This window comes from Pipistrellus hanaki (assembly GCF_964339955.1).
Source record: "Pipistrellus hanaki genome assembly, chromosome: 3".
Lineage (NCBI taxonomy): Eukaryota > Metazoa > Chordata > Mammalia > Chiroptera > Vespertilionidae > Pipistrellus > Pipistrellus hanaki.
The window spans coordinates 187,599,727-187,627,649 of record NC_140505.1 but is presented as its reverse complement, the minus strand read 5'-3'; the positions used below and the strand labels follow the sequence as shown (position 1 = coordinate 187,627,649).

At 65.5% G+C, this 27,923-nt stretch overlaps 3 protein-coding genes across 5 annotated transcripts in view; all 3 read left to right on the top strand.

Moving 5' to 3' along the window:
• Positions 1–5,652, top strand: part of SCUBE1 (signal peptide, CUB domain and EGF like domain containing 1) — an 84,615-nt gene extending 78,963 nt beyond the window's left edge. For all 3 annotated transcript variants that reach the window (XM_084878124.1, XM_084878123.1, XM_084878122.1), the window contains 3 exons: positions 1,023–1,175; positions 1,891–1,970; positions 4,890–5,652. In XM_084878124.1, the coding sequence (XP_084734250.1) occupies positions 1,023–1,175; positions 1,891–1,970; positions 4,890–5,042 (386 nt within the window). In that variant the 3' untranslated portion in view covers positions 5,043–5,652. The remainder of the gene's footprint in view (positions 1–1,022; positions 1,176–1,890; positions 1,971–4,889) is intronic.
• The window catches only part of PARVB (parvin beta), a 303,345-nt gene that overhangs the window by 213,372 nt on the left and 62,050 nt on the right, over positions 1–27,923 (top strand).
• TTLL12 (tubulin tyrosine ligase like 12) lies at positions 12,665–26,434 on the top strand. The gene is made up of 14 exons (XM_084878499.1): positions 12,665–12,907; positions 15,946–16,118; positions 17,103–17,301; positions 18,380–18,539; positions 18,748–18,881; positions 20,339–20,415; positions 21,609–21,725; positions 22,180–22,374; positions 22,593–22,704; positions 23,223–23,374; positions 23,542–23,623; positions 24,745–24,813; positions 25,245–25,383; positions 25,629–26,434. Exons 1-14 carry the CDS (start codon positions 12,731–12,733, stop codon positions 25,778–25,780), a joined length of 1,938 nt encoding a protein of 645 aa, XP_084734625.1. The 5' UTR covers positions 12,665–12,730; the 3' UTR covers positions 25,781–26,434.

The following is a 27,923-nucleotide window of genomic DNA, read 5'->3' as shown; positions in this document are numbered from 1 at the left end:
GCCTCGGCTGCCCCGGCGCGGAGACCGGCGGAGCGGGGCGGCTGAGCCCTGGCGCTGGGTCGCCCCTCAGTGCAGCTGATAAGCCAGGAAACCCCACGTTCCCATAGGACCGAGGCCGCCAAGGGCCGGAGCCGCCCGGCTCCCAGGGGAATTCAGAGCCCAGCCTGGGCCCCTGTGCCCTGCCCATGCTTGTCACCAGCCCCCGGCCCCCAGCTGCCCCTCTGCCCTCTGCTGTTCACACACAGGCTGAGCTCCAGGGGCCAGCCTCTCCCCCCGCAAGGGCAGGGCAGGCAGGCTCCCAGGGAGCGGTGAGAAGGGGGCACCCAGGCCCTCAGGGAGGGTCTCCCCACGTCCGAGCCTTCACCTCAGCCCGGGCTCTGTGCTGGGTGCAAGCATGGAGGCACGGTGCAGGGCAGTGACACCCAGGGAGAGGCTGCAATGAAGGTTTGCCGGAGCAGAGGGGAGGCTCCCTGGAGGAGGGGCCATGGCAACGGGCTCCGAGGGACCATTGGGCATGGGGGTGAGGGGGGGAAGGGCATCTGAGGCAGAGGGAACAGTGCGGAGGCTAGAGAGAGGGGTTGTGGGCATGGTGAGGAGGGAGGAGCAGCGAAGGAAGGAAGGAAGGAAGGAAGGAAGGAAGGAAGGAAGGAAGGAAGGAAGGAGAGAAGGAAGGAAGGAGGGAGGGAGGGAGAAAGGGAGAGAGGGAGGGAGGGAGGGAAGGAAGGAAGGAGAGAAGGAAGGAGGGAGGGAGGGAGGGAGGGAGGGAGGGGGAGGGAGGGAGGGAGGAAGGGAAGGAAGGAAGGAGAGAAGGAAGAAGGGAAGGAAAGAAGGAGGGAAGGGAGGGAGGGAGGGAGGGGAGAAAAGGAATGAGAACTTAGATATTTGACTGCATGGTCAGTGTTTTTATTCCCTATGCTCTATGATATTTAATATGTACTTAGTTAAGAGTTTCAAGGATGCAAAAGGATTGTAAGAGTCTGATAGAAAACTCCACTCGGTCCCTGGCGTGTCCTCACCCCCAGCCTCGCCCACGTCCATCACCACCTACGAGACCTGCCAGACCTACGAGCGGCCCATCGCCTTCACCGCCCGCTCCCGGAAGCTCTGGATCCAGTTCAAGTCCAACGAGGGCAACAGCGGGAAAGGCTTCCAGGTGCCCTACGTCACCTACGACGGTACGTGGGCACCTGTGCCCAGCCACTCCCACTGGCCTCAGGCTCCACCTGGGGACGGGCAGGCCCACGGGGGTCCGAGGCGCTGAGGAGGGAGCAGTTGGTGCAGGGTTTGAGGGTTAAATTTGCGTTTCTTAGCTCACCAAACCTCAGGGAGAACAGGGCGGGTGCAGGTCACTCGGGCGCGGAGGCGGAAGGCCTGTGGCTGGCGCAGGGGGGGCAGAGGCTGCGGGGAGAGGGCCTGTGGCTGGCGCAGGGGGGGCAGAGGCTGCGGGGAGAGGGCCTGTGGCTGGCGCAGAGGGGCAGAGGCTGCGGGGAGAGGGCCGGGAGAGGGCCGGGGCACACAGGCACGGAGGCGGAGGGCCTGTGGCTGGCGCAGGGGGGCAGAGGCTGCGGGGAGAGGGCCTGTGGCTGGCACAGCGGGGGCAGAGGCTTCGGGGAGAGGGCCTGTGGCTGGCGCAGAGGGGGCAGAGGCTTCGGGGAGAGGGCCTGTGGCTGGCGCAGGGGGCGCAGAGGCTGCGGGGAGAAGGGCCTGTGGCTGGCACAGAGGGGGCAGAGGCTGCGGGGAGAGGGCCGGGGCACACAGGAGCGGAGGCAGAGGCCTGTGGCTGGCACAGAGGGGCAGAGGCTGCGGGGAGAGGGCACATGGGGGGGCAGAGGCTGCGGGGAGAGGGCCGAGGGCCCGGAGCCCTCACCGCCTCCTTCCTCCGGGCCGCAGAGGACTACCAGCAGCTGATCGAGGACATCGTCCGGGACGGGCGGCTCTACGCCTCGGAGAACCACCAGGAGATTTTGAAGGTGCGCGGGCTGCCCTGTGGGAAGGGGTTCATGAGGCCCAGGACAGGCTGGGAGGTCCAGGGACCTCCCTGCCCCACCCCCTAGTGAGGGAAGGTGGGGGTCAGAGGGCCCGCGGTGGGGCTGAGGCTGGCACGTCTGTCCTTCCAGACCAGGAGCTCCAGCACCGGCTCCCTGTGGGGTCAGGCGCCCTGGGGCAGTCCCTCCCAGCTCCGAGCCCCTCTCCTCCTCTGGGAGTAAGGAGGTTGACAGAGGTGCCTTTAAACTCACGGAACCCAGAGCCGGATTGGGACGGACTCCCTCCTTATCCCATCCACTGCCCGGAGACACAGCCACCTTGTCACAGAGGGGCTGTGGCGTCAGACAGCTGACCCTGTCCAGGTCAAGACCCTGGGTCCTCACCAGAGAGGCCAGCCCCGGGCCCCGGGCTCAGCCCCTGCAGACAGCGCCCCGGGCCCCGGGCTCAGCCCCTGCAGACAGCGCCCCGGGCCCCGGGCTCAGCCCCTGCAGACAGCGCCCCGGGCTCCGGGCTCAGCCCCTGCAGACAGCGCCCCGGGCCCCGGGCTCAGCCCCTGCAGACAGCGCCCTGGGCTCCGGGCTCAGCCCCTGCAGACAGCGCCCCGGGCCCCGGGCTCAGCCCCTGCAGACAGCGCCCCGGGCCCCGGGCTCAGCCCCTGCAGACAGCGCCCCGGGCCCCGGGCTCAGCCCCTGCAGACAGCGCCCCGGGCTCCGGGCTCAGCCCCTGCAGACAGCGCCCCGGGCCCCGGGCTCAGCCCCTGCAGACAGCGCCCTGGGCTCCGGGCTCAGCCCCTGCAGACAGCGCCCCGGGCCCCGGGCTCAGCCCCTGCAGACAGCGCCCCGGGCCCCGGGCTCAGCCCCTGCAGACAGCGCCCCGGGCTCCGGGTCCCGGGCTCAGCCCCTGCAGACAGCGCCCCGGGCCCCGGGCTCAGCCCCTGCAGACAGCGCCCCGGGCCCCGGGCTCAGCCCCTGCAGACAGTGCCCCGGGCCCGGGGCTCAGCCCCTGCAGACAGCGGCCTGTCTCCGGGGCTGAGAAATAGCTTACAGCCCTGGAGCCCTCGGCCTGTGCTCGGCCCCAGCTGGCAGGCAGTGTGAGCGGAGAGGTTACAAACCTGGAGGGCTCGGGGCTCGGAGCGCCTCCTTTCCTCCGTGGGCCCATCTGTGAGTGGGAACCGGAGGGTCGTCCTGGCCTGTCGGTCTGTCCTGGAGACAGTGCCACCTCTTTCCTCTCACCTGTCCTCTGCCGCCTCTCGCAGGGCCTGGGCCTCCGCACCCTGACCTCCACTCACCAAGCCTCTTTCCTCAGTGCTGCCCACCAGCCTCTGCTCCCAGCCCGGCCGCTGGCCCTCCCGGGCCAGGACGCACTCAGAGTCCCAGGCCTTCCCGTCAGCCCTGCAGTCCCGGTGTCTGGGTGACAGAGCCACCTCAGCACTCTGTCCCCGGCCTCTGGCAGCGCACCTGGCACACAGGGGCCACAGTGTTTCTCAGGGGCAGGAAGCCGCACGCACGTGTGTAAGAGGCCACGCGTGTGTGCTGGGTCCTGCCCATGTGACATGAGCCCGGGCCCCGTGCTGCCTTCGCTGAGCCCCTTCCACGGGCCACGCGCGGGGTCTCTGCGGGGCCCTCGGGACACCCAGCCAGGCTCACTGCTCCTGAGGGTCTCCTTCCGGTCCCATCGCCCCCCCTCCCCCCTTAGACCTGACCCCCTAGGCTCCAAGAGGGATCCGGCTACTAAGCGGCAGCACCAGAGTGCGGACCACGTCTGCCGTGCAGAGGCCGCGGGGAGGCAGCCCGAGGCGGAGTGCCGCTGAGCAGGATGGCCCGGTGCTCATTGCTGTCTCTGCGCCCCCTCCCCCCGCCCTGTGCAGCCCCGAGAGGAGGGACCCCTCGCAGAGGAGTTACCTTCAGGGGGCAGGCTGTTCCCTGGCGAGGGAGCAGGTTCTGGAACTGGTTTCAAATCCAGGTCTTCAGCCCCAAAGCCCGTGCTCTCTGCTCCGTGTCTGGTTTCCGGCAGTCTTTGCTTTGCCTTGTCTTCTGCAGGAGATCGCTTATTAAAGGAAGGAGTACTGCAACTCCACAAGTTAAACCAGTGGGCCGTTCTTTTATTTTAAGAGTTTATTTGAGCCAAACTGACATATGCCGGGAGCAAGATCTCAAATACTCCCCCTGTGGACTCTTAAAACCAATTCGAGCCCGGCCAGCATGGCTCAGTGGTTGAGCATCCACCCATGAACCAGCATCCGCGGTTCAGTACCAGGTCAGGGCACATGCCTGGGTTGCAGGCTCGATCCCCAGTGTGGGATTCTCTCTTATGATTAATGTTTCTATGTCCCTCTTCATCTTTTTTCCTCTCTGAAATCAATAAAAATAGGTTTTTTAATTCAATAATTAAAAGTAAAAATCAGCTGAAATCGGTTTGGCTCAGTGGATAGAACAACAGCCTGCGGACTGAAAGGTCCCGGGTTCGATTCTGGTCAAGGGCATGTACCTTGGTTGCAGGCACATCCCCAGTGGGGGGCGTGCAGGAGGCAGCTGATCAATGACACTCTCTCATTGATGTTTCTATCTCTCTCTCTTCCTCTCTGTAAAAAAAAAAATCAATAAAATATATTTTAAAAAATAAAAGTAAAAATCATTTATGGCAGAGTGGGGGCTCCTGAAACTCACCAGCTAGCCAACATCTCCCCTCTGCCCCGCAGACACCCCACAGACCCCCTCAGGCGCCCCGGGCATTGCAGAGGGGGGCGGCCAGGGCATTCCAGAGGGTGGCGCCCCTGGGCACTGCAGAGGGGGCTGGCCAGGGCCCCACAGCCCCCTCAGGCGCCCCGGCACTGCAGAGGGGGGCAGCCAGGGCCTTGCAGCCGGACCTGCCCTCACGCGGCCGGCCGTGTCTTACACTTACAGGACAAGAAGCTGATCAAGGCGCTCTTCGACGTGCTGGCGCACCCCCAGAACTACTTCAAGGTCACGGCCCAGGAGTCCAAGGAGATGTTCCCGCGCTCCTTCATCAAGCTGCTGCGCTCCAAAGTGTCCCGCTTCCTGCGGCCCTACAAGTAGTGCCGGCCCCTCCTGCCGCAGCGCCCTGCGGGTGAGGGGCCTGCCCCCAGCGGAAGCCCAGCTCCACGGCCTCCACGGGCCTCCACGTGGCCGTGGGCTGCCCTTCAGGAAGCGCTGGCCAGCCTGCAGAGGGGAGACCCGCGCCGGCAGAGACCCCAGCCCAGCCAGGCCGCTCCCATCGCGCCCCTGGGAAACTGCTTTCGGCAGCTCGCTCCCCCCTCCCTCCCCGCCTGCTGCTCCCGGGCCAGGCCCCTGCACCTGCCCAGCCACAGGCGGCCCTGGCAGAGCACCGCGGGGAGACTGCAGGTGCCCCTCAAGTGACAGACACTCCGAGGCCGGGAGGGCTGATGGGAGAACGGAGCCAGGCCTCGGAGAGAAGGGGTGAGGGCGCCGCAGGGCGTTGGTAAGTGGGGAAGGTGCCCGAGGGGCGTCCGCACTGCAGGCCCCCGGCCTCAGGCCCCCCCCCGGCCGCAGGCCCAGGACACGCTGCCCTGTGGTCAGCTCCACGGATTCTGGGGGACAGAGGAGCCGGGAGGGGCCTGTAGATGTGCTTTCCTCACTAGAGCGTCTGAGTATTCTATGTGTACAAATATAAATACAGATACAGACTCTGCTTCAGGGAAGGCCTCTGAATCCCGCAACCCCTCGTCTCCACCAACAGGGCGCGCCCAGCGGTCCCTTCCCCAGCGGTCAATGCGCCCCGGGCCTGCGCCCGGTTCTGGGAGGCGGGGGCGGGCGGGGGCGCTTTGGAGCGGTTCTTTGGGGCTGGGCTCTGACGCTCTCTGGAGTGCTGCCTCAGATGGAGGAGGTTCCCTCCTGCCCCCCCTCCCCCCCCCTCCGGGGTGGGGGTGCAGGGCCGGAACTCACCCTCAGGAGGGGCTGTGTCTGACCCTGAGGCATGGCCGCCGGAAGTAAGCCTTTCCCAACGGGCACCGGCCCAGCACCCACTCCTTTTCCTGGCGAAGCAGACAGGCCCAGGGAGGCAGGTGCCCGCCCCCGGGGTCAGGGTCAGGGTTGGTGTTGGGGCCCGAGGCCCAGTCCCAGCGAAGCCCTCTTTCTTCTGTGCTGGCTGCCTCCCTCCCCCTCCCTCTTCCCCTCCCTCTTGGAGTCTCTGTTTAAAAAGGAGAGTCTGGGACCGGACTTAGCCTGGAAGCAGGCGCCTGGGATGGCACACGCTGAGGCCTCCAGCAGGAGCCCACGGGCACCAGGCACAGGGCGTGTGCAGGAGGTGGCTGCATTTTTAAGGTTAACAGGCATTCAAATCCCAAGGAGCTCAGGAGAATCTTACAGTGACCCCCCCCCCCTCTCCCGGCTGTTTCCTCCCTCCACAATGCCCAGCCTGCATGAGCTCTGAGCTCGATAAGCTCTGAGCTCCTGGTGAGAAAGTCATGGCACCCTGTGGTGGGTCAGGATGGAGGCAGGCCAGTGAGGTTCCGGAGGGGGGTAGCTTGGTGACAAGGCGGATCAGGGTGGATTTACGGTCCAGACGAGGGCTCGGGACCCAGGAATGCCATTGCTGTGACCCATCTCGGTACGGCAAGTCCCCTGGGTGCCACCAGCACCTTCTCTGCCAAACCCAACTCCCGCTGGGGTCGCACTCGGGTAGGTCATGGTCAGCGAAGGAACCTCAGGGCCACACAGCCCTTCTCTGGTCCCCGTCCCGGAAGCCAGCCCCGGATTCCGGAAAGAGGCCTGTCTCCCTGTCAGGCCCCTGGTCGTCCCTGGAAACTAGACAGGTGTCCCAGAACGGCCCTAGCTCCTGCCTGGAGTGTGGCGGCGGGCTGGGGGAGGTGGCGGGCCGGGGGGGGGGGGGGGGGGGGGAGGGGGGTGGAGGGCCGGGGGAGGCGGAGGGCCGGGGGGGGGCGGAGGGCCGGGGGGGGGGGCGGCGGGCCGGGGGGAGGCGGGGGGAGGCGGCGGGCCGGGGGGGGGGGGGGCGGCGGCTGGAGGAGGCCGGGTCCCGAGGTGTCGCCGGCAGCTTCCCGTCCTGCCGTCCGCTGGCCTGGGACACACAGACGCAGAGGAGCTGAGGCCCAGGCCCGAGCGTCCAGGCTGCAGTGGCTCCGAGAGGCCGGCTTCCGAAGCCTGGCCACAGCATCTGCCACGTCTCACAGCCCTGCTCCTCGCCCAGACACGGCCCAGGCCCCCATCCCGGGACCAGGCCTCACCTGCCGAGCTGTGGGAGTACAGGGTGACATTTGGAGGGTGAATAATTCTCCCAGCAACTCCACCACCCAGCAGCAAAGAAGACACTGAGCTAAGCTGGGTCCTTTAGCGTTTGCTGAGCGCCTACTGTGTGCTGGGCTCCTAGAGAGGGGAGAGCCCACAGCCAGGCTGACGGATCCCCTGGAACCCCCTGGATAGAGAGACAAAGCCGGGGTGGGCAGGACGGCGTCTGCCCCAGCAGTGCCCGCTGCCTGTGCCTCCACAGTCCGCGCTCTGGGTGGGTGCTTCCTCACCTGGCACCGGGAACCCCAGCTTTTCCTACCTCCCTGCTCCAGCCTGGAAGCCAGTCACCCTGGAAAACCGCAGCTTACACCCTTTCCTCATCGAGGTGCACGTGGTGGCAGTGCGCCCGCCTCTGACCGGGCGGCAGCACGGAGCCAGCGAGCGTCAGGCCAAAGGCAAGAGGACTTGATGTTGAGACACTGCAAAGGGCTCGGTGCTCCCACAGCCGCGTCTGCAGCACCCGGACCGCCAGCCCCTCCGGGAGGAAGTCCTAAAAGTCCCAAGTCTAAGCACCAGCTGTGTGCCAGCCACCAGCACGGCAAGTCAGCCCCAGCCCAGGACCGGACGGCATGGCCATGGCCACACCCTGCCGATGGCCCCCCAGGAACAGGACCCGTGTCTCCAGAGGCCCCAGAGCCTGCATGGACTCTGACATCCTTCAGGCCCGGGTCTCAGCGGGAAGGGCCGAGGGCCAGCACCTTACCCGGCTGGCTCTGGGCTCAGCCTCACCGCCTGCTCTCAGTGCTCTGTCGGGGGGGGGGGGGGGGGGGGTGCAGCCAAACGTCTGGAGCTGGAGCCGGGAGGCCAGGTGATCTGCCTAAGGGGGGCAGTAATGGAGCAGAATCCCAACCACGCCCATCTGAGCCCAAAGCTGACCCGAGTCTTTCAGGCTGGGCAGCCCTGGCAGTGGGGGGCAGAGCAAGGAGAGAGTGAGGGGGGGGGGGGCATTAGTGACAACGCTCCCTCCAGAACCAGCCTGCAGCCCTTCAGAGGAGGATGGCCTCTGCCTCCTCCCTGGTGGGAAAGGGCGAGAGGCCGCAGCAGGTCCCGGCCTTTGGGGAGCAGCCCAGTGCCCCGCCGGCCCCCCATTCCCCTCCTCCAGGCCCAGCACTGCTCATCAGAGAGCGGCCCTCGCCCCAGAGGCCACTCAGGTCCCAGGACTGCTCACTCAGAACCCTCAGCAGCCGGAGCCCCTCGGCCAGGCTGCCCCCACAGGGGTCTGCACGCTGGGGGCCTCCCGGGAGCTGGGCCTGTGCCCACAGCCTCCCCGATGTGTCGGCTGAGCCCCAGCACACTGCGTTGCCTTGAATACTGTTTTCTCCGTTAAGGTCACACACATGCATGTAACCAAACACGTGTGAAAACCGCGCTCATAGTAAACAGAAGATGAACTGGAATGCTCCCTTTCGCACGCTCAGCAGAGGTCACGTGGGGTGGGGAGGACCACGGCCACTGAAATCAGAGAGAAAATGGTGGTCTCCGAGACGCCTGGCTGCGTCGAGGCTGGAAGCAAAGGGGCCACAGTGGGTTCTGGGTGGCAGCGCGGCTAACGTGAGACCTGCAGGTGGAGGGCACCCCACGTGAGGGGCTGCCGAAAAGTGAACGTCGGGGTTCGAGTCCCATTTCTCCTCATGACTGGCCTCAGACCGGAGATGTTCCTCTGCCGGACTCTCACCTGGGAGTCACGGCCAGCAAGCCTCCGGGGACGTGGACCCCTCCAAACCAGATGCATGACCGATGGTGTGAGTGTGAGTGTGTGTGTGTGTGTGTGAGTGTGTGCGCGCACGTGCGGCCATGGCTTCCTCAGGTTCTCAACCCTAGAAGGCTAATAACCACTACTCTCCTCAATAACGTGGAGAACAGAAGGAGAAACAGTTTTACAAACCATATCAATAGTCCACATGAGCTATGGGAACACCGTGATTTAAAGCTGAGGAACGATGCCAGGACTGGTTTGGCTCAATGGATAGAGCGTCGGCTTGGGGACTGAAGGGTCCCGGGTTCGATTCCGGTCAAGGGCATGTACCTTGGTTGCAGGCACATCCCCAGTAGAGGGTGTGCAAGAGGCAGCTGATCGATGACTCTCTCATCGATGTTTCTGACTCTCTATCTCTCTCCCTTCCTCTCTGTACAAAATCAATAAAATATATTTAAAAAAAAATAAAAAATAAAGCTGAGGAACGCCCTGGCCAGTGTGACTCAGATCACTGGGCGTCAACCATTCACTGAAAGGTCACCGGTTCGATTCCCTGTCAGGGCATGTGCCCAGGTTCGGGGCTCAACCCCTGGGTGGGGAGAGTACGGAAGGATCAATATTTCTTTTCTTCTTTTTTTCTTTTTTTTTTTTTATATATTTTTATTGATTTTTTACAGAGAGGAAAAAAGAGGGATAGAGAGTTAGAAACATCAGTGAGAGAGAATCATTGATCAGCTGCCTCTTGCACACCCCCCACTGAGGATGTGTCCGCAACCAAGGTACATGCCCTTGACCGGAATCGAACCTGGGACCTTTCAGTCCCCAGGCCGACGCTCTATCAACTGAGTCACACCGGTTTCGGCAGTGTTTCTTACATCAATGTTTTTTCTCCTCCTTTCCTCTCTCTCTCTCTCTCTCTCTCTCTCTCTCTCTCTCTCCTCTCTCTCAAAAGCAATAAAAACATATCTTAAAAAATAAAAATAGCCCCAGCTGGTTTGGCTGCCGACTGAAGGGTCCCAGGTTTGATTCCACTCAAGGGCACAGGCCCAGGTTGTGGGCTCAGTCCCCGGTGGGGGATATGCAGGAGGCAGCCAATCAATGATTCTCTCTCATCATTGATGTTTCTCTCTCCCTCTCCCTCTTCGTTCCTCTCTGACATCATTAAAATATATTTTTAAATAAAAGCCTATGGGAACTTCAGGGAATATGAACTGAAAGCAATCTCGAAGGTATTGTTCTTGTGTTCATCTGAAAAGCCAAACCATGCCCATTAATGTGCTGGCCCCACTGGCTGAGGAATTGTCCCAGAGTTGAAGCCAATTTGCATCAGTCATTAGATAGTTCCAACATTTCATCCAATTTATGGGACTAAAATTAAGCTATCTGAAGTATGTTCTGCTCCAAGTGAAAAACTAGCATTATTGTGAATGCTGCTCAGCTAAGTTCAGTTAAAATGTTGAATAGTAAGGGCCCTTTTTTTGGCAATGACAATCTACATACATAAAAGGCTAAGTTACCAACGGTACTACTGACCAGCCTGTACATAAGACGTGCACTGGCAATATAAACATCACATGTGCGATACATATGAAGCTCTGGTGCAAGCGTGTTTCAATATGTCCTTGTTGGTCATGAATTTGGTTGACACTTCTATTATAAAGGGTGAATAGCAATATTAAAATTTCTTCTAATCAATTTCCTTTCAATGTGCACAGATCCGTGCACCAGGCCGCCAGTACCCATATAAAATGGGATGTGGCCCAGCAAAGACTAACATTCTTGGTAAATTCATTACCCCATGGAGCTGAAAGGCACTTGGAACTGGATGTGGTTAATAATTTCATCCAAACAAGCTGTTAAATTATACCAATTGAATTAAAAATCATAGTTGTCAAAATTTTACAGGTATTTTTCAATCCTCATCTGAGGATACATTCAATAAGGGTTTTTTGGGTTGTTGTTTTTTTTTTTTGTTTTTTTTTTAGAGAGGAAAGAAGAGGGGATGAGAGAGGAGAGAGAGAGAGAGAGAGAGAGAAGAGAGAAACATCAATTGGTTGCCTTCATTACATGCCCTAACCCAGGATCAAATCTGAAACCTGAGCGAGTATGTGCCTTGATCAGGAATCGAACCCTCCACCCTTTGGTGCACTGGACAACTCTCCAACTGAGCCATACAGACCTGGGCTTCAAGTATGCTTTTCATGGAGTAACTGAACCACAAACTGTGTGTGCCAAAGCTGATAAGTTAAAAAAAAAAAAACCCTCTGCAGGGCAGTGATGTTTTTCTCTGTGCCCCTTATCAGCTGGAGTTCGTAAGTTTAAGCCTTTACAAATCAACTTAAGGGTCCTAGCCACACTGAACAGGTCCTATGAAATGGCACATTTTGCTTCAGTTCAGTTTAAAACAAAGTACTGGTATTCACCAACCAAATCACAAAAATAAAATAATAAAACCCCACAAACGCCAGCCTTGGAACCTTTTAGCAAAATGCAATTATTACAAAGTTGCAGCGGGAAGCATCTCTGGAAGTGAGGGGGAGGAAGCAACTCTCCCTGGCGCGGAGGCTCTCGCTGGTCTGACACTCACAGGGACAGACAGACTAGCCAGCAAGAGAAAATAACCAAATGCTTCACATTCCCATGGGAACCCGGAGTGCACGAGTCAGAGACACACACACCCCCCGCCTCACACCAGAGGTTCAGCGACAGCCAGGGGCAATGGGTGCCTGTGGCATCTGAGCTGGGGTGAGGGAAGCCGCCTGGGGCCTCCGGTCCTGCAGGTCCCTAAGGGCAGCTGTTCAGCAGTCAGCAGTCTCCCCGCCTACAGACAGGTTTCCGGAGGCGATCTGCCACCATCTCTTATGGGCAAGGCCGGGTTCCATTCCTCGATAATGGGGGGGGGGGGGGGGGGTAGACACAGAAGTTTCTCTTCAGGGCGCAAGACTCAGTCGCCTTGAACTAATAACCCACATGGCCCTGGGGTCACCTTGGGGTGGCTCCATCTGAGCCCCCACAGAAGCAACAGAACTTGGGAAATTGAAATTTTCAAAGAATGATTTTCAAGTTCAAAAATTACGCCTTGAAATGTTTGGGCCACACCTCAACTTGTAAGGACCCCTTTAACTGCACACATCCGCACCCCGGCCTAAATGTGAGGACGGACACGCAGAGGCCCCATCCGCAGCCTGATGTGGTGAACATTGGCGACCCGGAGCCCCCCTCGGAGGCCGGCGGCGGCTCTGCAGGCACCAGCCCGGACACACCAGGGTACAGCCTCGCTTTCTCCCTCGACAAACAAGAGTCTCTTCCGGTTCCCATCGCTCCCGGCATCCCCCGGAGCAGCCACGTGGGAGAGAGAAAGCTCCGCCCCCCAGGCACGCGAGTGCACAGCCGGCGCACGCGCAGGTTCCCCGCCCCCCCGCCATGCGCAGGCGCACTCGCGCACGCGCCCCTCGGGCGGCTGGGCTCTCGGGTCCCGGGTCCCGCCCCTCGCGCCGGCCGCCCAGGCTGCTCGCTGCGTGCGCTCCGGAGGGTGGGGTGTGCTCCCGCGGGGGACGGGGCCTCGGGCGGCTGAGGGGGTGCCCCGGAGGGGGCGGGGCCGCGGGCGGCTGAGGGGGGGCTCCGGAGGGGGCGGGGCCGCGGGCGGCTGAGGGGGGGCTCCGGGGGCGGGGCCGCGGGCGGGGCGGCGCTGACTGGCGGGCGGGCCGAGGTGGGCGGGCCGGGCCGCGGGCTGCGGCGGCCCCGGGCTCGGCGCGGCGGAGGCGCCATGGAGGCGGACGCGGGGCCGCTGCCCATGCCGGAGCCGGCGCCGAGCTCGGAGCAGGGCCCGGACCCCGAGGAGGACGCGCTGGCCGAGTTCGCGGCGCTGCACGGCCCGGCGCTGCGCGCGTCGGGGGTCCCGGAGCGGTACTGGGGCCGCCTGCTGCACAAGCTGGAGCACGAGGTGCGGCGGGGCGCCGGGCCCTGGCACGCGGGGCGCACCGCCCGGCCCGCGCAGCGGGGAGGGTGTGGCCTGCGGGCGGCCCTGGCGGGGAACCGCGGGGGCTGGCGGCCGGAGGCGGCCGGGCCCGCGGGGAAAGGCTGGCGCGTGCGGAGAGGGGGGGCTCGTGGTGCGCCCCGCGGGCCAGGGCGCAGGGCGCTGGGGGCGGTGTGGGCGGACGAGGCCGGAGATGCGGGCGGAGAAGAGCCAGCAGCGCCGCGGGGACCCGCTTAGACTGCGTCCCTGGCAGATTAGGGGCCGCCTAACGCGGGGCCTGAGAGGCTGCCGGGCCCGGATCTGGGCCGGTCCTGCCAGCACCGGGGCCGACCGAGGCCGCGCGGAACCCGGACTGAAGTGCAGCCAGGCTCCGGTGTGTGCCAGGCCCGGAGGAGTGAGAGCCATCGCCCCATTACACAGATGAGAAAACCGAGGCTCGGGAAAGAGGAAGTGGCCTCCCAAAGTTTGTCAGCCACTGCCTCCCTCTGGGAGAACAGGAGCCCATGAATTTGTGCGGCTCTAATTCTGGGCCGTAAAATGCTTTCATGTTCCTCATTTGGCTGGAGCCTGACTCGCCCTCATTTTGCAGGTTAAAGAAAACAGTCTGGGAAATGGAGGACAAATCTAAAGGAAAATGAAAAAGGCCTAGATCTGTGCAGGTTCTCCCTTTTTGTAAGGACGGTTCTGTTCTGCCCACCAGCTGCCCTGGCCTGGCCCCCCCTGGAGGGGGATGGTGCTGGAAGGTCTTAGCTAAGGGGGGGCCCCGGTTTGGGGGTTTGGGGTAGCTGGCCCCATGCTGAAGACGCGGCACTTTACTGGCCAGCTAGTGGGTCCTTCTTAGCTGGAACCAGGCCCCTTCTCAGGGGACTGCCTCCCGGGGCTGAGGCAGACTAAGGGGTGGAAGGTTTCTGTGTCTGCAGAGTTGGGGTTGGACCAAGTACCTTCCGGCTCCAAACACAGGAATTGCTGTAAAAAAGATACAATGTCAACTGCAGATACTGCATACCTATCTTTGTAACAGTGACCCCCCTCCCCCTCCCCCTCCCCCTCCCCCTCCCCCTCCCCCTCCCCCTCCCCAGTGACGTGCCCTCAATTCCGCCGCATTTCCTGAGCACCCGCCCTGGTGGGAGGGGACCCCAGCAGCTTGTGGAGATAAAGGTCCTCACTCCTCCAGCCCAGCCGGCCTCCCGGGCAGTGAGCTCTGACGTGGGCAAGTCGCTCACCCAGTGGGTGCTCGCCCAGTGGGTCCTCCACGGGGTCTCCCCTGGCCGGGTGGCTCAGTTGGTCTGAGCGTCATCCCCACAAAAGGTGTGGGTTTGATTCCCAGGCGGCGCACGTACCCAGGTGATGGGTCTGATCCCCAGTGTGGGCAAGTATGGGAGGCAACCAGTCAATGTTTCTCACATCCATGTCTGTCTCCCCCTTCCTCTCTCAAATCAATAAAACATCCTTTAAACACACGCACACACACCCCTTAGAAGCACACACACCCCTTAGAAACCGGCGGTCTTGGCAGAGGGCCAGGAAGGGGAAGCTAGTTGCCACGGTGCCCCCTCCGCCCTGCCCGCCCCTGCTGGCCCAGTGTTTTTCCGTGGCCTCGTGCCGCTCTGAGCGATGGGCAGAGGTGAGTCACGGCTGTGCCTGGCCCGCCCTGCACTCATTGTTTCGGGGATCCCGCTGCTGTGAACCCACACGGAGGGCACACCCAGCACAGGCACCTGCCGCAGGGATGGGTCCCCCAGTTCCATCCACAAGGCGGTGACCCCTAGGCCTCGGAAAGGCTGGGGAAGTGTTTAAAATGAGAACAAATTTCAGCACTTCCACCCCGGAGGGACTGGTCACTCCACCCCACCCCCGCTGTGCACCCTGGCCCCTGACTGTGTGTCCTCCCCCCCCCCACCTCCCACCCCCCGTAAAAGCTCCAGGCCCAGCCCCACTCACCGGTCCTCTCGAACGGCCCAGACCACTTCTCTGCCGCTGGCCCAGCTCCCTGGGCAGGATCCTGGTGCTCCCCTCGTGCCTGAGGCGCCAGTGCACGGAGCTGTTGGTGTCCCGGTGGCTGCTGGGGGGATTTTCATCTTTTTAAATAACTGTGGGAAGTGAGTTTTCGGGAGAGCTGGCCTTTGCTGAGTCCCTGCTGTGTGCCAAGGACCGCTGTGCCCCGCTGTGTTGGCCTGGCCGGCAGAGCTGCCCTGGAAGGCGATGGACCCCCCCTCCCCCACCCCGTGCCAGGCCTGAGTGGCATGCTGGGGGCAGGTGCCTTCGGAGCACTTGCTGGGCTCTGGGTCTGGCTCTGTGTGCGTTCATCATGAACCCTCCCAACCACCCTCTGAGGTGGGAACAAACATGCCGACATACGGATGGGGAAACTGAGGCGCGGCCTGAGGTCACGTAGCCCGGCTCCAGAGCACGGGGGCTGCCGCTGCATCCCCGCTACACGCGGCTGGCAGTTGCCCTTTGCCGGGGGAACCCAGCGACCAAGGCCTTTATCTCCCCGGCCCGGACCTCAGGAGACCAGCCCCGACCCCAGGCCACGCTTCCTGTGGGCCTGGCTTTTTTTGGGGGGGCTGGGGGGCTGGGGGGCTGGTGCTCGGCGGCCACAGGAGGCTGGACACCTGCTTCCCTCTGGGTTCTCTCCACTGCCCTGGTGCTTGATGAGTTAGTTCCTCTGCTGAGAGCACAATGGGGGGAGATCCCGAGATCTAGACCTTCATTTGCTTCCAGTGTGACCAGTCCCCCCCACACACACACACACTCTGCCTCGTGACTTGTTTTCCCCGTGCAGCTGGGCCGGAGTAGACAAGACCCGGACACGTTCCTGCAGGCCCTCTTCTCAGCGTGGCCCCCCGGAGTAGGCGGGGTCCCAGCTCTGACTACTCTCTTTAGGAGCCTCAGTTTCCCCACCTGTGAAATGGGTGGATGGCGGTCCGTAGGCCGGGAGCGGCAGGCCGGCTGCGGGGCGGGCTCCGGGCTGGGCGTCCCCTGACCCTCGCGCTGTGCTCCAGGTGTTCGACGCCGGGGACATGTTCGGGATCATGCAGGTGGAGGAGGTGGAGGAGGACGGTGAGGACGAGGCCGCGCGGGAAGCGCACAGGAAGAAGCCCAACCCGGGCAGCGAGCTCTGCTACAAGGTCATTGTGACCAACGAGAACGGGCTGCGGGCGGCCGACCCCAACAGGTAGGCCTGGGCGGGACCGCCCCCGCGGGTGGCTGTCGGGCCGCTTCCTCTCAGAAGTCTCCTCGAGGACCCGCTCAGGTGCCAAACCCCAGCTGCTCATGTGCCTGGGTCAACAGCGTAGCACAGGGCGGAGCGGGAGTGGGTCTGCAGCTGTAAGAACGTGAGCAGCTTATCCTTGTTACTGATTAGTTATTGTATTCCCTACACAGTTGTAGCCGTACTTTTATCCCACCCGTGTTTGCCTGTAACCTACCACCCTGCATGAGCTGAACCATCTAGGTTACTATAATACTGACTACAGCCTAACGTGTGTAAGCTGTGTGCTCTGTGGTTTAGGGAACGGTGGTCACAGTGTCTGCACATGTCCCGATGCCACCCTCGTGGGCCTGACGACATAGCACGCTGGCCCCTGGCGGGCTGCACACGTTTCAGCCTGGGGTAGCTGACGCCGAGGCTGCAGAGGGCCGGCTGTGCAAGCTCAGAGTCAAGACCACCCAGCCTGCCAGCCAGCCTGAGACTGGGCACATCGGCCGTCTTGGTCATTTTAGCCAGGGGGCATGCCAGGCCTGTTCACCTGTTTGTGTGGCCGCCCTGGGCGTGGGTGTCCATGTGTGTGGGGACCTGGGGCCTTGCCCGAAAGAAGGCCGTGGTGCCTCCCAGGCGGTGCCTGAGAACCCTGCACGTTGTGGCCGGGCTGTAGGCACAGGTGGGGGCGGGGGACAGTCACTCGGTTACGGTGGTCACTGTAACAGTCACGGCGCTCAGTCAGCACTGTGTGCTCCGTCTCCTGCTGCTCCTCGGCGGGGTGGGACGTGGCCCTGCTGTCCTGTTTGAGAAACTGGTGGAGGCACGTGCCCAGCCACCCCTGAGCGGTCGGGGGAGTGCAGGTCCAGGCCGCAGCCCCGGCCCTCCTCCTCTCGTCCCTGCTGCTTCCCCTCTCGCGGTGCCCGCGTGGCAGCCTCACCCCGTGGCCTGTGCCCGCAGCATCTTCCTGGTCGACCACGCCTGGACGTGCCACGTGGAGCACGCCCGCCAGCAGCTGCAGCAGATCCCGGGGCTGCTGCACCGCATGGCCAGCCTCATGGGCATCGAGTTCCACGGGGAGCTGCCCAGCGCCGCGGCCGTGGACCAGGTGCTGGAGGAGATGTGGAAGTTCAACCAGACCTACCAGCTGTCCCACGGGGTGAGTGCGGGGGGTGGGGGGGCGCCAGAGGGCCGACACAGACATGGGCGGCCAGGAGCCCGGGCCCAGCCGCCTCCACCCCACCGTGAGCAAGCGCCCCTTCCCCGTGGCTTCCTCGTGGGCCTGGTACCGCCTCGCACCAGCCAACGCCAGGACCCCGGGGTCTGCGTGGACTTAAGCTCACAGGGCGCGCCAGCTCAGACCCCTCCCCGTGGGCTGCCTCTCTCCCGGCGCCTCCGGGAGACGAGCGGGGTGCTGCCGGCCCCGCCCCGGCCCCGCTCCCCCGGGCTCCAGCCCTGCCCACTCTCGGGTTGGGAAGAACAGGCTGTTTCTCAGGACCTCAGCTTGGTGTCCCCTCCCCTGAACAGCAAGTCTCCCGTCTGCCCCCTCCCCCAGCCCTGGCCAGACACAAGACCCCCCACATCCACGCCTTGTCTCCACGCACCTTCACCCTGACGGGGCCTGGGTCCCAGTCTGCCAGGAGGGGCCCTGGGTCCAGGGGCTGGAGTCTGCGCTCAGAGCGCTGGTGGTGGGTGCCGGGGGCATGGATGGGCAGAGGGGGCGGTGGACGGGCGGCGGGGGCTGTGGACGGGCGGAGGGGGCCGTGGACGGGCGGAGGGGGCCGTGGACGGGCGGAGGGGGCCGTGGAAGGCTGTGGACAGGGGAGGGGGCCGTGGAAGGCCGTGGACAGGCGGAGGGGGCCATGGAAGGCCGTGGACGGGCGGAGGGGGCCGTGGAAGGCTGTGGACAGGGGAGGGGGCCGTGGACGGTGGCGGGTGTGTGGACGGGCGGAGGGGGCCGTGGAAGGCTGTGGACGGGCGGAGGGGGCCGTGGACGGGCGGAGGGGGCGGTGGTGGGTGTGTGGACGGGCGGAGGGGGCCGTGGATGGGCGGAGGGGGCGGTGGCGGGTGTGTGGACGGGCGGAGGGGGCCGTGGACGGGCGGAGGGGGCCGTGGATGGGCGGAGGGGGCGGTGGCGGGTGTGTGGACGGGCGGAGGGGGCCGTGGACGGGCGGAGGGGGCCGTGGACAGCGGAGGGGGCGGAGGGGGCCGTGGACGAGGCCGTTCCCCGCCCACAGACGGCGGAGGAGAAGGTGCCGGTGTGGTACATCATGGACGAGTTCGGCTCGCGCATCCAGCACGCGGACGAGCCCAGCTTCGGCGCGGTGCCCTTCTTCTACATGCCCCAGCAGGTGGCCTACACGCTGCTGTGGCCGCTCCGGGACCTGGACACAGGCGGTGAGTCAGCGCCCCGCGGCCATGGCCAGCCGCCTCCTGCCCCCCGACGGCCCCATGTCTCCCCCCCTGACGGCCCAATGTCTCCTCCCCCCCTGACAGCCCCATGTCTCCTCCCCCCCTGACGGCCCCATGTCTCCCCCCCGACGGCCCCATGTCTCCCCCCTGACGGCCCGATGTCTCCCCCCCTGACGGCCGATGTCTCCTGCAGAGGAGGTGACCCGGGACTTCGCCTACGGAGAGACGGACCCCCTGGTCCGGAGGTGCATGCTGCTGCCCTGGGTGCCCTCCGACCTGCAGGACGTGAGCTCCCGCACGCCCGAGCCGCCCGCCGAGTACTACCAGGTGCCCTCCCCGGTCCCCCTGCCCGGGCCTGGGGGGTTCAGGAGCACCCTCCACCATCGCCAGATGTTACTGACACCAGCTCCAGGGTGTGGGGAGGAGGGGAGCATCTGAGAGGCCAGGGCTCGGAGCTCAGGCCTGTGGCTGCACCGCTTGGGAAGAGGAGCGGGGCTGGGCCTGGTGATCGGGGCTGCTCTCCCCAGCTTCGTTCCCGCATCTCCTGGCCCCGCCCTCTGGGCACAGGGCAGCGCTGTGTTCACGCCGGCAGCACACAGATCCGGGCCGGAGCCCGGTGAGGAGCGGTCCCTGCCGGGCACAAGGTGCTTCAGTCTGGGCACAGCCCCGGCCTCACACGTGCCGGCTGGCGGTGGTCAGTGCAGGCCCAGCGCGGGGGGCCAGCTCTGGGAGCCGGGTGGAGAGGCTGGGGGAGCGGGGACAGGGCCTGTAGGAGCACAGCCACTGCCAGGGCCAGGCGGGGCTCGCGCCGGCCCCCTCCCTCCCCTGCCCTCGGCACCTGCCGCTGCCTGCGGTTGGCCGGTCCCCGTTGGAAACGGCAGCGAGGGAGCCAGTGTTGAGCCGTTCAGGGGCCCCCTCTGCTGTGGTCCTTATGACCACGGGGTCAGCAGTCCTGCCTTTGCCTTCGTTGTACTGAGGACGAGGAAACAGAGGCACAGAGAGGCTAAGAAACTTGCCAAAGGTCACACAGCAGGTGGGAGAACCGAGTCCAAAACCAAGGGCACCTGATGGCTTCCGTGCCTGAGCGGCGCTGGCTGTTTGACCACATCGGCCCCGTCTGGCTGAGGCTGTGCTCCGGGCCTTAGTTATCGCCGGGGAGCAGCCGCTCCAGCTTCAAACAGAGACGTGCACCATCCCGCCGTCTGTGCCGGAGGCACCGGCTCGGAGGCCGGGGCAGAGACTGCTCCACGCCGGCGTGGTGTGGCTGCGGGTGGAGACCACGGCCGCCCAGGAGGCTGGCGTGTCCCCACGGGGTGGTGGCTCCCTGCTCAGAGCAGGTGACCAGGAGAAGGGAGGAAGCCCAGGCCGAGGGTGAACTTGAACTTACACAATGTTGTTCAACTTCCTGTTGGTTGAAAGCAGCCCATCAGCCCGCACACACGGGCAGGTGAACGAAGCCCTTCTCAGGGGGTCAGAGTCGGGGGGTGGGGGGCGGGGGAGGGGCGTCCTTGCCCACCACACTGCCCAGGCTGGGCGCCCCTCCGGGCAGGCTGGGCACCCGCCGCTGGGCGTGGAGGTGGGTTGAGAAACGGGCTGCCCAGCAGCTGCGGGCCTCGAGCCCAGACCCCGGGCAAGGGCAGGGGTGGGGTGGGAGCTCTGGGGAGAGGCTCCGCTGAGGGCTGGGTGTGCCCCAGGTCCTGAGCCCTGGGTGCGGGGATGGAGGCGGGGAAGTGAGACTGGCTCCTTTCTCGAAGGCCGTCTCCACCTCCCATGTCTCCCCTCAGGCCATTCTGAAGGAGAACAGGGAGAAGCTGCCACTGGCCATCGATGCGGCCGTGTATCCCAGCGACCACATCTTCAGGTGCATTCCCTCCACAGACCCCCCCCACCCTCCACAGACCCCCACCCTCCACAGACCCCCCCCTACCCTCCACAGACCCCCCCTACCCTCCACAAACCCCCCTCCCCCTCCACAGACCCCCACCCTCCACAGACCCCCCCACCCTCCACAGACTCCCCACCCTCCACAGACCCCCCACCCTCCACAGACCCCCCCCACCCTCCACAGACCCCCCCACCCTCCACAGACCCCCCACCCTCCACAGACCCCCCTCACCCTCCACAGACCCCCCCCACCCTCCACAGACCCCCCACCCTCCACAGACCCCCCCCACCCTCCACAGACCCCCCCACCCTCCACAGACCCCCCACCCTCCACAGACCCCCCTCACCCTCCACAGACCCCCCCCACCCTCCACAGACCCCCCACCCTCCACAGACCCCCCCCACCCTCCACAGACCCCCCCATCCTCCACAGACCCCCCCCACCCTCCACAGACCCCCCTCACCCTCCACGGCTCCCACAACCACCTGCTCAGCGTGGTGCTCCTAGGCCCGCCCTGTCCTGGGGGCCCGTGATGACTGAGATGCCAGAGTGGGGTTCTTAGGGTCACAGAATGCCACAGGCAGTGAGGGTGAGCGGCCCGGAGGGAGATTTTAAAGTCCCTTGAGGATAGACTCGCAGTGAGTGCCTTTGGCAGGCGGAGGGCCCGTAGCTGGGTCTGCCCGCCCTGCCCTGGGCACGGAGTGTCGTGTGCCGACTGCTCCGCGGACTGCTGTGTGGCCCGGGCTCTCGGTGTGTGTTCTGTCCCGGAGTACACACAGCCAGGCCCGTGCGTGCCGGCAGCCCGCCCCGCTCCTCTCTCTCCTCCCTCCTCCCGGGCGGCCCCCTGCCCCGCCTCAGCCCCGGCAGGCAGGCAGGCGCCAGGTCCTACCACACCTCTGCCCGGGGCCAGGCAGGCGGGCACAGGCGGGTGGAGGCCTTGTCCAGGGCACGGCCTGGGCAGCACGCTCCCTGGGGCTCCTGGGTGCCGGCTCCTCTGGGGGTCAGGCTCCCGGTGAGTCTGGGCGGTGGTGTCAGGTCCCTGCGTGTCCGCGGAGGGAAGAGCCGTACTGGCCCTCCGGTTACCCGTCTCACCGGGGGGAGAGCGGGTTGTAGGGTCCGTAACCTGTCTCCACGGCCGGGGTCCCGCCCCCACCGCCCGCTCCCCGCAGGGTCCACACGGACGTGCAGCAGGTGCTGGACCACCTCTCGCACCCCCGCTTCACCTTCACGCCCAGCGAGGCCGACGCCGACATCCTGTTCCACTTCTCCCACTTCAAGGACTACCGGTGAGGCCCCCCGGCCCGCGCCCCCGCACTCCCCACACACCTCCACGCTCACCCTCCACAGACCCCCCCCATACACACACAGCCCACACACACACAGCCCCCTGCACTCCCCACACACCCTCCACGCTCACCCTCCATAGACCCCCCCATACACACACCGCCCTCCCCACACACTACCGGTGAGGCCCCCTGGGCCCGCGCCCCCGCACCTCCCCACACCCTCCACGCTCACCCTCCACAGACCCCCCATACACACACCGCCCACACACACACACACACAGCCCACACACACACACACAGCCCTCCCCACAGACACACACACACACACCACACACACACACCACACACACACACAGCCCCCCCACATATACACACACACAGCCCCCCCCCCCCCCACACACACACACACACACACACCACACACACAGCCCTGAGCCGGCCCCGCCTCCCGCAGGCGGCTCAGCCGGGAGAGGCCGCGCGTGCTGCTGAACCAGTTCCCCTGCGAGAGCCTGCTGACCGTGAAGGACTGCCTGGCCTCCGTCGCGCGCCGGGCGGGGGGCCCCGAGGGCCCGGCCTGGCTGCCCCGCACCTTCAACCTGCGCACCGAGCTGCCCCAGTTCGTCAGCTGCTTCCAGCAGCGGGAGCGGCGGTGAGTCCCCACCTGCCGTCCCAGGGACCGCCGCCCCGGGGACCCCCCCCCCCCCCCCGCCGCCCCGGGGGCTTGGCCAAGCCCCTCCGCTGGGCGGGGTCCAGGCCTCGCCTCCTGATCCCAAGGCCCCACCTCCCTCAGCCCGGGGCGGGGGTGGGGGGTCCCGGCCGGCGCCTGGGAGGGCCCTCGGGCACACCCAGCCTCCCCTCTGCCCCCAGGGGCGAGGACAACCACTGGATCTGCAAGCCCTGGAACCTGGCGCGCAGCCTGGACACGCACGTCACCAGGAGCCTCCACAGCGTCATCCGGCACCGGGAGAGCAGCCCCAAGGTGGGCCCCGCGGGGAGGGCCTCGTGGCCGCTGGGCGGGGGCCGGGCTGGCCCACACCCCACTCCTTCCCCGGCCCCGCCAGCAGGGAGGTGCCATGGCAGTCCGGTGAGAGGAGGGGCCCAGCTCAGAGCCGTCCTGGCTGTGTCTGACCTCAGGTCCCCACACGCTGCACCATGCGTGACCGCACGGTGGAGGGCCGCGGCCGGGCCCTGGCAGAGGGTGCTGTGCTCGGCACCAGGCGGCAGTGGCCCAGGCCGAGGCGAGGGGAGCGGGCCTGGCGCCGTCACTGCGGGTACCCCTGGAATGGGGGCCGGGGGTTTAAGGCTGGGAACGTGTGTTCAGTTCCCAAAACCTGAGCCGGTGGGACCTTCTCCTTCAGTGAACAAAGGAGAGAGAAGGGGCTGTCCCAGGTGGACGAGGGTCCGGGGGCAGGTCCCCGGGTGGGGGCGGATTGGGCTGTCCCACAGGCCGTGCCCTCCCTGGGGTGCGGCGGGACCGCGAGCCTGGTCTGCCCGCAGGTGGTCTGCAAGTACATCGAGAGCCCGGTCCTGTTCCTGCGGGAGGACGTGGGCAAGGTCAAGTTCGACGTCCGCTACATCGTGCTGCTGCGCTCGGTGGAGCCCCTGCGGCTGTTCGTGTACGACGTGTTCTGGCTGCGCTTCTCCAACCGGTAACGGACGGCGGGCGGGCGGGGCCGGGCGGGGGGTGGGGGGGCTCCTTGTAAGCGGGCACCACCCTGTGGGCCGGTGACGTTTCCGGGCCTGGGGAGGCCCCGTGGGGCCTCGGGAACGGGGCCGGCCGGCGGGACCCACTCAGGCCTGCCTGCTGGCCCTGCAGGCCCTTCGCCCTCACCGACCTGGATGACTACGAGAAGCATTTCACCGTCATGAACTACGACCCGGAAGTGGTGTTGAAGCAGGTAAGGGGGAGGCAGAGGGGGTCCTGGGGAGCAGGCAGGCTGTGTGGACAGGAGCTGCCTCTGGCCCCCGTGTTATCTCAGCAGCCCCCTCGCTGCCGAGGTTACCCCACCCCCCCACACACAGGCCTGCGTGCCACCCCCCCTCCGCACTTTTTTTTTTTTTTCTTTTTTGATTTCAGAGAAGGGAGAGGGAGAGGGAGACAGAAACATTAATGACGAGAGAGAGTCATTGCTCAGCTGCCTCCTGCACACCCCACCCTGGGGATCAGCCCTGCGACCCCGGCATATGCCCTGACCAGGGATTGAACCGTGACGGCCTGGCTCACAGGTCGGCGTTCAGCCCTGAGCCACGCCGGTCGGGCTGAGAGGCCCATCTTGAGTCCGTTCAGCATGAGCTCATCCCTAACAAGGCACACGCCTGTGTGCACATGTAGGTTGTGTGTACACGGCACCTCCTGAGCAGACGCCGCGCTCTGCTCTGGCTGAGCAGGTTTCAGGGTTCGCAGTCATTGTCCGTGCGGCTGCAGCCATCCCTGCCCCTCATGCTAGCCAGCTGGCGCTCATTCCCGTCTCCCTGCTCCTGAGCCTGCTGCCCGGGCCGGTGCCCATGCACCCAGCAGGGCGGTTGCTCTTGTCCCTCTTCCCGTCCGGGCTGCACCCACGGGTGCCTGGAGCCTGAGCCCCACCGGGTCCCACGACGCTGTCTCCCCTCGGCATCCAGGACGTGTCGTCCTGGCCGTCTCCCGGAGCCCGTGTGGGGACACGTGTCAGGAGGGCGTGGGCGCGGGCTTCCGCCGGGCGTTTCAGGGAGAAGCCTGAGAAGACGCCGCCCACGGCCGTGCAGACGGCCCCGGGCCTGTCCCAGCGCCCCATCCCCACAGCCTGCGGGCCCTCTGCGTGCCCTGCCTCCTGTGAGGCCGCAGCAGCCCTGCAGAGTGAGCTGTGGGCGGGAAGCACGTCCCATTTCATAGATGAAGACACGGAGGCTGCATGTCTGGAGTTCAGACTCGGCTCCTGCCTCCCTTGTGCCCCTAAGCTGCTGGCGCTGACAGGTGGCCTCAATGAGTGTCTGAGGCCCCCGTGGAGGCGGGCAGCGGTGACGGGCCCTGTGTCTGTCGCAGGTGCACTACGATGAGTTCATCCCTGAATTCGAGAAGCAGTACCCAGAATTCCCCTGGAGGGGCGTCCAGGTGAGTCCTGAGCGAAGCCGTAGGGGCCAGGGCCTCTGTGGGGCCACGTGGGGGTCTGTCTGCCTCCTCGGATGTCCTGCTCCTCCCACCGAGGCCAGGGAAGGGGCGGGAGGTGTGGAGGGCGACCTGGAGGGCCTCAGCCCTGCCTGTCCCGGGAACCGCAAACCTACGGGCAGCAGGGCCTCCGCTGGAGGTGCAGGCGCCTCCCGTCCCTGGGTGAGCGAGGCAGGCGCCCTGCACACCGGGTGCGAGGGAGCCGGGCAGGTGGTGCGGGACGGAGGGCAGGTGTGGGCAGAGGCGGCGTGGGCCGGGCCTGGGGAGACGGGATGGAGGAGAGGTGCTCGGGCCCTGTGGGGGCTGGGGCTTGGGAAGGGGCAGCGAACCCCGCACGGAGAGCCACTCCGCGGCCCTGATCCGCCCGCCTGCCGCAGGCCGAGATCTTCCGGGCCTTCACGGAGCTGTTCCAGGCGGCGTGCTCGGAGCCCCCTCCCCGCGGCCTCGGCCACTACCCCTCGTCCCGCGCCGTGTACGCCATCGACCTCATGCTCAAGTGGGACAGCCGTCCGGACGGTGAGGGACCCCGTCCCCCAGACCCTCAGCACCCAAAGCCGTGTCCACAGGGGCACCGCTGGCCGGAGATCTGGGCCCGGGGAGGCCATCGTTAAGGGTGACAGCCTGCGTGGTGGGGACCAAACGGAGGGTGGGGAGGCCCCCTTTTTCCCCCTCCCCCCCCTGCTTCCTGGAGGCTCAGGGGAGTCTGGCCGGGCCCTCGGGTCCTCCGTGGCTCCCGGTGAGGTGCCTGCGTGTGCCCGCAGGGCAGCGCGTGATGCAGCCCCAGATCCTGGAGGTGAACTTCAACCCGGACTGCGAGCGCGCCTGCCGCTATCACCCCAGCTTCTTCAACGACGTCTTCAGCACCTTGTTCCTGGACCAGCCCGACGGCTGCCCCGTCACCCGCCTGCTCTAGGCGCTGCTCAGAGCCCCCCCTCCGGGCCAGGCCCCCAGGTGCCGCCCTGCTCCCCCAGGCGCAGGTCCTCCGAGGCCGGGCAGGCCCTCACCTGTCCCTGCCGAGTGCCCGGCGCTGTGCGCCCCCCGCCGCCCGTGCAGTGGCTCAGCACAGCCCCGGCTTCGTCGCCGAGTTCGGTTCCTGGCGTCCATGTGTCCTGGGGCGTTAGCGAGAGGGGCTCTGGGGAGTGTGACGAGGTGTCCCCAGAAACGAGGTCCCCAGGAACGCCTGGGAGCCCAGACATCAGAGGGCCGGCGGCGCTTGTCCTGTCTGTGAGGTGTGGCTCCACCCCTCCCCTCGGCCCGTGTGGCAGGCGTCCCAGAACACCTTGGGGACCCAGCCTTCTCACGTCCCCATCCTCTCCCCTCCCCAGACCGTCACCAGCAGACCTGTGGCCCAGGGCAGCCGTCCCGCTCCCCGTGGCCCTGGCCGCCCTGGGCGGCAGTGCCCCTGAGGGTGGGTGGTGCTTGGGAGAGGGATTTGGGGCGAGGGGAGCAGAGCAACAGGCAGGAGTGGCCTCGAGGGATGATTCCACCGAGAACTTCCCTTCAGACGTCCATTATTGTTACTCTTCCGTGTATGGGAAGAAATACAGAGTTGTCGTTCGTAATGTCATTTCTGAAGTGTGGAGTCAGTGGCGGGGGCCTGCTTTGCTGTGCGTGCGTGTGCGTGTGTGTGTGCGTGTGTGTGTGTGTGTGTGTGTGTGTGTTCATTCTGAAGCCAAGAGAAACCCCTGTAGTGAGACGGGACCAGACGTGCCTCCCTCTGCCTGTGCCCCTCTGCTGACCGGGTTCGGCCCTCCCATGAGCCGAGGGGCGGCCTCAGGGTGGGGTGGTGCCTGCTGCCTCCCCGGACAGCGCCGGTGTCTGTCCCCTCCGGCGCCTTCAGGCTCCGGCCTCCGTGTCTGGCTCCCGGGGCCACGGGCCTGGCTCTGCCAGCGGCTCTCCTGGCTCAGCCACTTCGGGCGTGAGACCCGGGAGGAGAAGTCAGGGTGCTCGGGGCCACGTCCCCGTCTCAGCCCGTCCCGCTGCCGTAACAAAACGCTGTAAACTGGCGGCTTCGACGGCAGCAGCTTTTCTCACGGTCTGGGGCCAGCAGGCAGGTGTCCGGGAGTCAACTTCCGGTTCATGGACATGTGCTGCGTCCCGCACAGAGGGGTGAGGGCTCTGCGGGCTGTTGGGGTCTGTCCACCCCAGAGGGCTCACCACCCAGAGGCCTCACCTCCCGGTACAGCACATGAACTGGGGGGACAGGCACCCTCAGACCACAGCAGCTCCCTGACCCAGTGTCTGCGTTTCAGAGCGGGAAGGGGGGGTCGGTGTGAGCCCAGGCCGCTGTGCACTGGGCCGGAGCTCTGAGCACTGACATCCGGGCGGGACTTCCTGTTTCCTCATCCTGGGATGGGGGGTCACCAGGGCCCTTGCCGCTCGGGCTGCCAGCGGGTCCAGGGAGCTGGTGCGGAAGCGATGACCTCCCGCCGAGCCCCTGGGCAGCGCGAGCGGCTGGCCTGTGGCGTGGTCAGTGGACAGGAGGGGAGCCGAGACCCCACCCGCGGAAGCGGCTCCGGGAAGGGTGCACCCCGAGGGCCCCATAAACCTGCCCGGTGTGGCTTTGCTGCTGAGCCGGCGTGGAGACCCCACGGGCCTCGTGGCGGTGACGGCCAGAGGGAGAGCACGCTGCGGGGACAGCCAGAGCCTGGCCCACAGCAGCGGGCGGAGGGCAGATGCCGCCGCCTTGCCCACCCCTGGCGGCGGGCTGCGCAGGTGGCTGCAGGAGGAGCTGGCCCGGTGCAGGGAGTGGACAGCGGTCTGCGGGCGTCAGGGAAAGACCAGCAGCCTCGGGGCTGGGTGCCGCACGGCGTCTGTCAGACATGTGAAGCCATGGTAGAGACTTCGAAGCCAAGCGGTACAGTGGGGGTGCAGGCCCACCTGACCTGCCGCCCTGTGGGGCCCCAGGAACACAGGAGCCGCCCGGGCTCGGCCTCACCCCCGGCCCTGCCAGCCGCTGCGGAGCCGCGTGGACATCATCGCAGCGAGCGTAGGGGCGGCTGCCGGGCGGCTGGCTGCTCGGCCCCCCGAGCTCCTCATGATGTGGGGTCACGTCT